The 9,084-nt window shown below is 33.4% G+C and overlaps 1 protein-coding gene across 1 annotated transcript; it reads right to left on the bottom strand.

Moving 5' to 3' along the window:
• Positions 1–388: 388 nt before the first annotated feature.
• Positions 389–8,365, bottom strand: LOC138320662 (homeobox protein vab-7-like). The gene is made up of 3 exons (XM_069263806.1): positions 7,769–8,365; positions 2,378–2,538; positions 389–1,545 (listed from the first exon to the last, which is right to left on the bottom strand). Exons 1-3 carry the CDS (start codon positions 8,055–8,057, stop codon positions 988–990), a joined length of 1,008 nt encoding a protein of 335 aa, XP_069119907.1. The 5' UTR covers positions 8,058–8,365; the 3' UTR covers positions 389–987.
• Between the last annotated feature and the right edge of the window lie 719 nt (positions 8,366–9,084).

The following is a 9,084-nucleotide window of genomic DNA, read 5'->3' as shown; positions in this document are numbered from 1 at the left end:
ATCCATATGTTACAACAATTGACCAAGCTTGAACAAAATTGGTTAAACAGCTAACGAGTAGCTATTTTTACAAAAAATATATATAGTGACCTGGTCACCATGGTAACTAAATATTTGGCAAAAGAAAAACCTTCTTCACTTGGTCAACACAATTTATTTACAAAAACCTGTGGATAGTGATCTATTTTCAATGACAACTTAATTTCGAAAAAAACGCCGTAATAACCCTGCACGTACATTTGCACATAATCCTACAGCAAACTTTCGTTGAAATTGTTTCAGTAGTTTAGGAGGAGGAGGAGTCCGGAACATTTTTTATTCACAGTCACTACATGTATACGCACTATTTTCGTTGCGATTGTAAAATTATGAAATGAGCAAATACAAATTTAATTCAATAACATATTTTATTAATCTATTCAACACTGACTCCGAAATTCCAGAATTGAATGTATTATCCATACAGAACAAATAAATATAATGGCGAAATCAACGTGAAACGGAATGGATTCAAACAATAATACACAGGTAATAAAATACACGTAAGTACAAAAGACTGGCTAAAAGGTGTAACAACCTGTAATGAAACAAAGGGACAAAGTTCGGTTCGAATACACAACGGTATGGAATTAGGAGGCTTCAGTTAATTAATCAAATGATAAACAAATGCTAGGACAGTTGCACTAGCTGTACACTGTCCATGGCAAGCTTCTTCGCGTTTCTGAACACAACGTTATACCTCACTCACAGGTAACATAGAGCTATTTACATTACGTGTGTCAATTAGACAACAGTAAAACACAGTCGCCGACATAACAGGGGTGTAACACGACTACCGCAGTACTCAACACCATCGTTTTATTTCCAAAGACGTTCCATGTTTTTTGCACTTTTTGTCCATTTGAAACATCCTGGTATAATACTTCATTCACTAACGTTTATGCTTTGTCAACCCATACATTATCATGGCCATATTTTTGAACAGCATCAAGTTCTTTCGGAATCTGTCTGGAAAGGACGAAACAGTCCTTGTGATGTTGTATTCGAATGCGCCTTTGGAGCTTGCGCGGAAGGAAGTGATGTAGGTATATTCCCAAGTCCTCCAAGTAGTGGGTTACAATTACAATTATCAGCTGGTGGGGATGTGTTTGGCATTGAAGAATGTCCGTGAAGAAGTGGAGAGGAATTGTCAAGAGAAGTATGTATATTACAACCAATGGAGGAAGTGGCTGGCATTGTGTGTGGGATTGGCATTGTGGGATTGCGCATGAGTGAGCCTGACATTCCTGGAAGAATATCAGATCGTGAACGCATGGGTCCACCACCAAAAGATGAATATTGTCCAAGGCCTGCAGAAGATGGCCTCTGCATTCCGAGAGACGCGTAATAATTGAATGGGTTGGATCCGGGAGAGGATATTCCGTATGGATACGAGGCTGCGGCTGCTGCTAAATACGCATATAGGTGTGGATCGGCGATTCCATAAGGCCAAGCCATCGCCATTCTTTGTCTCTTGTCCTTCATTCTTCTGTTCTGGAACCACACCTGATAAAAAAAACACGGAATATTAGGCACTTTAAGAGAAACAGACATTATTGCAGCTTTAGATAACATTTGTCTTTTTTCTTCCTCAATAATCAAATGCAGAAAATCAAAATATGCTCCTTTCCTTTGAAGACTAACACAATTTTAAAAACACTTTTAGAATATCTAGTGCACAAAAATAAAATGTTCGTAAAAATACAAAATGTATCTTATAGCATGCAGAGTTGTCCATAATTTATCCAAAGTCATATGGTAAATTTCACATAAAATCAGTTCGGAAAAGAACGATGATGATGCTTTTATTTTAGTGAATACATTTCACAAATAAAATTCAGTTTAAAATGATAATAAAATAATTAAGATTGGTAATTGGCTATATAGTGTAACACAATAGAGAACTTATTATTATACATTTCAGACTGTTTAAAACATCAACTTTAATGTAGTTATTAATCGCAAGATATTTTCTTTGGTAACCATGTTATTGACATTTTTAATAATCACTTCTAAATCTCAATCTGACTTCTTAACTTGTGATAATAGTAGCCTTGTGGAACTACACCTAGTGCACGAAATATTTTTGTGATATTTTCCGGAAGTGATAACTTGGACGAAACTTAAATAGATAGCATAGTTCTCTTCTAAACTTGAACATACGAGAAAGCTGTACTGAAATATATGATTTTTGCGTAAAGAATAAATTGGTAACATACCGACATTGACAGCATTTTTCCTAAAAATCATAATCTGTACGAAACTAACAATGATGGAAATCTAATTCAGATTATAAATGTGCGAAATTTTGTGATGTTTTAATATGTACGAAACTAACCTTGATGGTATTCTCCTGAAGATTAAGAAGTTTGGCTAGCTCACATCGCCTCGGTCTCGATACGTAGTTTTCCTTGTAGAATTCCTTTTCCAGACGTCCTATCTGTTCCCTGGTAAACGCAGTCCTGTACCGCCGGACCTGCGAGTCATCCTGCAGATCATCTGTCGGAAATTAGGTCAAATATCGAATTATTGAAATGCCTATTTAATGTAATAAAATAAGTCTATGCAATGTTATATCTATTAATGAAATAAAATATCTGCCTTAATTTAGCGCCAGAATGCATCTGAATACCGAGATTACAGTCGTTTGACCACTTCGCAACTGCAACAATAACAGAATTAGGACTATTCAGAAATTAAATGTGATTTGACGCATAGCCACGTGAAAAACAAGTGAAAATCATGTTCGCTTTCCCAACCGATGAATAAATACTTTATTTGTGGAATAGTCTATTTTTTCCAATGAATATGGTTGGTTTATTGGCTGAAGACAAGTTCGCATTAAGTTCTGCAGTATCTATATAATGGATAGTCATGAAAACGATGACGGGACGTCTAATCTGGAACAAATGCGGTTGGTAATGATTATCTACGTATATCTTCATAATTAGGGAACGCTACACTAATCAACATTGTAGCATCAAAGTATTAATTTACGTTGATTTCACGGTAAAGCAGCATAATATCGGAGTCAAAGGCCGAAGTTCAAGTCTTATCAATGCTTAGGGATCAGTGTCCCAACACAGCGGGATCACCATTCGAACGCGCTTAATAAATATCTTAATCATCGTATCATCAAATGACCGGAACAGCTGTCTAAATGGACATGTTCAAGGATTCTACACTGAGAAATTAAGTGTTCCGTGTCTCTGTTTCAATTAAGTCACTCAAAAATAAATCGAGAGTACGTCATTTTGTATCAGTCAGTCGTCATCGAATGCACCGACAAAGTAATAAAAAAACATTACTATGAATTAATTATCTCGGTTTACGAGTAATTAATAACCTTTCTTACACGACAACTAAAAAGCTATGAAACGATATATTTAACAGCCCAACACCATTGAAATATATCTCATGATAGTTATCTAAGACATTACAATGACTACTCGTAAATCATTAGTTTTCATACTACAGCAATTTAGTAATTACACCTCATGAAATATTAAACATGTCATGTCCAACATGTACGCGTTCATTATGCATTACTTTATCATGGGCTTGATGAGCTTTTGACAACGGTCTATATTTTTTGTATATTAAGATTTAAATGGATTTTTTCGTTATATTTTTTTCTGAAAATAATTTTATTTGAAACATTTTTTCTTTGTTTCACAATCATGTAATATCATCAGCTTCTATCATCATAAATTGCATAAGAATTAAATATTCAAGAAGTAAATCAGTGATTCAGAAAAATAAAAATGATTTTAATTGTTTCTACAACTTAAATATTTACGTTATGAAACCCTGTCTAGTTCAATTCCAATCAGTAATTAGAACAGATCTTAATAAATATCCTAAATAGAAATGACTAATCGCTATAGACAGGTTTAGCTGACTAATTTATTTTATTTAACTAATAAATCCAGCCATGGACTTTATTGTCAAATTCAGAACCAAAACTTTTTAAGAGTTTGATTTATACGAGAAAATAAATAAGATAACTTCTACCTTTAAATTTCTTAATTGAGTGTTATGAAATTTCTTAATTGAGTGTTATGAAAAACTATTATTTGAATTTAAAAATCCAAGTCTGTTTTGAATATTGAACTAGCGTTGTGCTGGCAAAGGATATGGTGTACATTGTACCTTTTAATTGTATTTTAAACCAATTGTTGCTGAAGTTCAAACTATGGTAAAGGACAGCCACTCCCATTTAGTTAATCAAAGTGCTATGATTTTCTAAATTTTATCTGTATTATCTATTTCCAAAAAAGACTTTATAGTAAAACAAAAAAGATATATATTGACTATGCATATTGCCTATACTTTGACCACATAGGCATTAAATGAATGAAAATGTTTTGAAGAAAATAAAAAGATAACATTTCCAAGTAAAAAACACTTTTTCATCTTTGTATTTGTTTTAAAATATCAACTGATTAACTAAATATTTTCATATTTTCAAAAAGAAAATAAAAAACTTTATTTGTTTTACCATCATTCAGAATAAAAGTTAAGCTTTCTTTTTGCTCTGGTGTTACTTACATACAGTAAAAAAATATCCAAAGTTAACTATTTCATGGAAAACACAGCTGTTATTGAAACCCTGTATGTAAGTTAATGTTAGGGAATTGTCAAATATAATGTAGGTTCATTTCTAAATTCATAAGAAATGTGTTTATTACAAAAATAATTTAATCTAAAAGTATAATTTGTTATGTTAGGTGATTTAAATTCAAAAATCGTCTTGAGTGAAATATATCACCCTTTCCTCAACAAACAAATCATATCTATAAAACTACAACAATTGAAGACTATTGCAATACACATATAAGATATGAAAGCTAATCTGTGGGAACTTACAGTGTATTTTTTGTTACATATCTTAGATCAATAACTTTAATAAATCTATGGGTATGACGCACTCCACGGACCATTATGTGTAACGTTTAGAGAATGCAATCTATACAGTCATATACACTAAGAATGCAGTTTATCCTTTAAATACCAACAGTTTTTACCGATTTTGTGTTGAATCTGATATAATACTGAGGATGTTATCAATTTCTGCCGACACATCATCGTCCTGATGTACGGGACGGCGTGGATCTGACAACTGTACTGGGGGAAATCGGGAGTGATTAATTGAAAAGTTTCAATCGGCACTTTTTTATCGAAATATCCTAAAATCATAGTCATAGGAAAAATAACATCCAAAAAAACCTTTTATAAATTGCAATTTAAGTGTTTATAGTGAATAATCCGTCATACATTTCCTCGCTAGTAACCTTTAATCGCTTTAGATGAGTGAAATGATCTCGGGTTGTTGATTTTCACGCTCAATTAAAATCCCATCAACGAATTTGTCATCATCCGTTTAAAAATCGTTTGATCACCTCTTAATACAGTTTTCGCCTCAATGTCCAAAAGTTTCCCAAGCAAAAAACCATTCACAGATCGAGCAACTTTAATGATTCACGAGCTACAAGTCAATGAGGGAGAGAACTTGTTCTCTTGAGTTTTTAAAATAAAACTGTAAATATTATTTTTTTCTTAATATAACATTTTTATATATTTGATAATAGGGTTATCTCTATTAATTAATCCGGACACTAATTGATTATTCAACACAGCTAATCAAGCACCTGCAGCACTGGTCGATATAATAAGGCATGACCTGCATGCTGTAACACTAATTAATAGTTGTAACAATGCGTGAATCTCCATTTATTAGGATTACCTAATCAAACGGTCGATATTAACGAAATAATGTATGACTTTTCATAATTAACTTACTATTTTTAGAAAAAGGCAACGGTAAAAATAATCGATGAAACTCATCTTTAAGCGTTCTGGTAAATAGTGTAAGGTATGTATAAATTGTTGGTCTACCCAATTCTCCTGTTTCTCGTAAAAAATATATATGAAAAAACATATTAAGTATCTTCTAATTAGTTTTAGGCGAGAGTTGATTAATTGAATTAGTTCCGGATATCTTCGCTGCCTTTGTCGGTTTAGGCTATTCCAGCGAGGCGCAGACTGGTCCACGGTAACGGCTATTATTCTCCAATTATCAAAGCCCTAAACAGTCCGAATGGTTCCCTCGGGGGTCAGTTAGGTCGTACAGACGAAACCTGTTAGACCCTAAAGCATATCATTTATCGCGATAGTATCTGATTGGATTTTCGCACCTGTAACTCAGGTGAGTACAGGTAAATACTTTGATCAATCGATAAGGTGTAATCAGGTATCGATCAGCTTGTAATAAGACAAAAACAGGACTAGGACGAGTTTGAAATTCATGTTCCTTCCATCTGTACACAACAGATTTCCCCAATTAACCGAACAATAGAACAGATTCACCTGGCATTTGTTATCCTTGTCTAATTGAATTGCACTAAGATTTCTGAAAGACAGAAAACTTGCGTTTACGATTTAAAACAAGCTGCTACTTGAAAAAGGCTAATTCATTTTAGAATGTGATAAAAAGTCCTTTGTTTTTGAAGTGTATTAGGGTCAAATTGTTGCTTTTGATAGATGCCTCAGGGTTTTAATTGTGGTAAGAATACAAAAAAACAATGGCTCTTATCCTTTGAAGTGTCATATTTGTAATTAGGAATATATTCTGCATCCAACATTCTATTTATGAATTCTATAATGCATATATCAGCTAAACTTGTTAAACTGCAATCACTTTAACACATCGAAGACAATATAACATATATGTCCCAGATTAAGTTTCCAAGTTTTTCAGTTCCATTTCTTTGTATTTCAAACTAAAAGTGCCATTCGATACATAAATAACCTACGGATAATTGTGGTATGAATCTGTGATTCTAAAACTTTAGTCGTCTTACCAAAGAATAAAAGTATATTAATAATACATATGCACTGAAGTGCGAGACCTTTGCTACTCTGTGTGAACAACAATTTAGAATATCCCATTGAAATTATTTCCTGAATTTCTTATTCGAAATTATTATTGCAACATGTATATTGATAATTTGCATCATGACAATTTTAAAGTTACATTTTACTTTGCCTTCTCATTATAAAGGATTAATAAGTCGTTGTCATTACTGACCAAATTATTTTCATAGCTTGAGATTTAAGAAAATTACATCTTCAGAGATATTTTTTTCATATGGCATGACAAGGGAAGTAACCCCTACAACACAATTTCTTTAGTACAATTAGAGATATTTACAAACTAAATAAAAACTTATGATACACAGGTGTCTCGGAAGGTGGCGATATTTAAATAGAGATAAGAAAATTATTTTTAATTCGTGGCGTAATTTTAATAACTCATTTCAGTCCAAAAAAAATCTGGATAACATTTTATCAGAGATTTAAATACATATATTAAAATCTCTGATTTTATATAGTTAGAAAATCTATCATGGTTATATTTTATTCAAATTTCTTTTTGTCTGGCAATCAGGCGTACAGTTATTGTTATATAATTTCCTCCTATTGTAATTAAAATGCTAATGAATAAATAAAAAATGCACATTCATTTCTCATGATTGGAATGTTCTCGCTAAAAAAAATGAAAATTCATGAACACTTAAAACTGAACTTGAAAAATGCAAGCTGGAGAATGTGAAAAATTACAGACGTCGAATATTCTAATTGCAGTAATTAATTATTCTTTTTATTGCTTGAATTGTAAAATACTGACCCGGGTCCTTAGTGTGATTTTAATGATGATGATAGTTACCTTTCGATAATGGCGATCCTAAACTTTTATCTGGAGATTCGAACTCCGTTCCACTGTGACATTCCTCTGACCGCGTATTATGGTCAGGACTGACCACTTTGTGACCATCGGTGTCCGGAGAGTTTATGGCACTGTCCGAATCAGAGAGTCCGTCATCTGAATCTGATTGGGACATATTAGGTATTCGATTGTCAAGTTTCATGTCCGGATTCAGTCTAAAGTCCACCGAGGTTTCTCCGTCACTTCCAGTCTCCTCGGACAGGCGGTACTGAGACGCACCGGGCATCATTTCACAAATTAAAAATGGACCGAGTAAAGACACTTTCTTAAACTAACTCCATTTTTGTCACGTTGATTATTGAATTGTAGTCCCCGTGTACATGTACTGTATATCACAGGTAAATCTTTAACAAACGAACTATGTCATGTAATATGTCCGAATTGTGAGACGGTGTATGCTTCAGTGATAATTCAGGTGCACCCTCTAATTAATATGTGTGTATTCCTTTTGTAAAATATTATCACAGATGTAGATCTTCTTGTAATGCAAACATGGGATATCCCGCGTAAACAAACCTCGGCTCCTGTTCAACTCGAGATAAGATACCACCGACCAACCATGTGTACATGTCATTTGATTAATGAAGGGGCGGATCCTATCGCGCCTCGCGAGCTCATTAGAATATAACTATCATCTGACAACTGTCAGGATTGGTTAGATTGACAACACCGTCAGCCAATCAGCGACCGCCTTATGTCTGTTAGGCGTTAATTGTCAATATGATGGGCAATTTGGTTGGCGATGTTTGTCGTATAGTTAATAACTTTCCTGAAAGGTGAGACTCGGCGGTCTTTTAACCACCATATTTAGTGCTGCTGATGTGTAATGTCATAGAAAATTACACTTTCAAGAGTCAAGAGACATTTGACTCCGATATCTCAGTCAGATGAAAGAAAGTAAACTTCAAATCATCTCGCGGTTTGCCCCTAACTTTTCACACGTAACGTTGTACCACTGGCTGGAGTTACAGGTTCCGCTACTAAAGTCATCAGCTATATATATCATTCTCTTTCTACAGATATACTAATCTTTACCTAACATTCATGTATCTCGTTATATAAAGTAAATTGGCAAAGGTTTTTAACACTTTATCAGAAATAATGTACTATTACAATAAACTTGTTTTTACCACCAAAGAAGAGAGTAAAGACCGAGACTATTTATCTGAAAGGTTTGTTTGGGAATATGAAGAGTATTTACTAATCATCTCATTTTGTTGTTAGTACGCATTATGTCTGTGGTAAATTATATTTTT

The sequence above is a fragment of the Argopecten irradians genome, chromosome 4 (genome assembly GCF_041381155.1).
Source record: "Argopecten irradians isolate NY chromosome 4, Ai_NY, whole genome shotgun sequence".
NCBI lineage: Eukaryota > Metazoa > Mollusca > Bivalvia > Pectinida > Pectinidae > Argopecten > Argopecten irradians.
This window is presented reverse-complemented; position numbering and strand designations above follow the sequence as displayed.

Coding starts and splice junctions, on each gene's coding strand:
- LOC138320662 (XM_069263806.1), bottom strand. CDS start 8,057: ATGATGCCCGGTGCGTCTCAGTACCGCCTGTCCGAGGAGACTGGAAGT. Junction 2,539..7,768: donor AGGATCGCCATTATCGAAAG/GTAACTATCATC, acceptor AATTTCCGACAG/ATGATCTGCAGGATGACTCG. Junction 1,546..2,377: donor TTCAGGAGAATACCATCAAG/GTTAGTTTCGTA, acceptor TTTTTTTATCAG/GTGTGGTTCCAGAACAGAAG.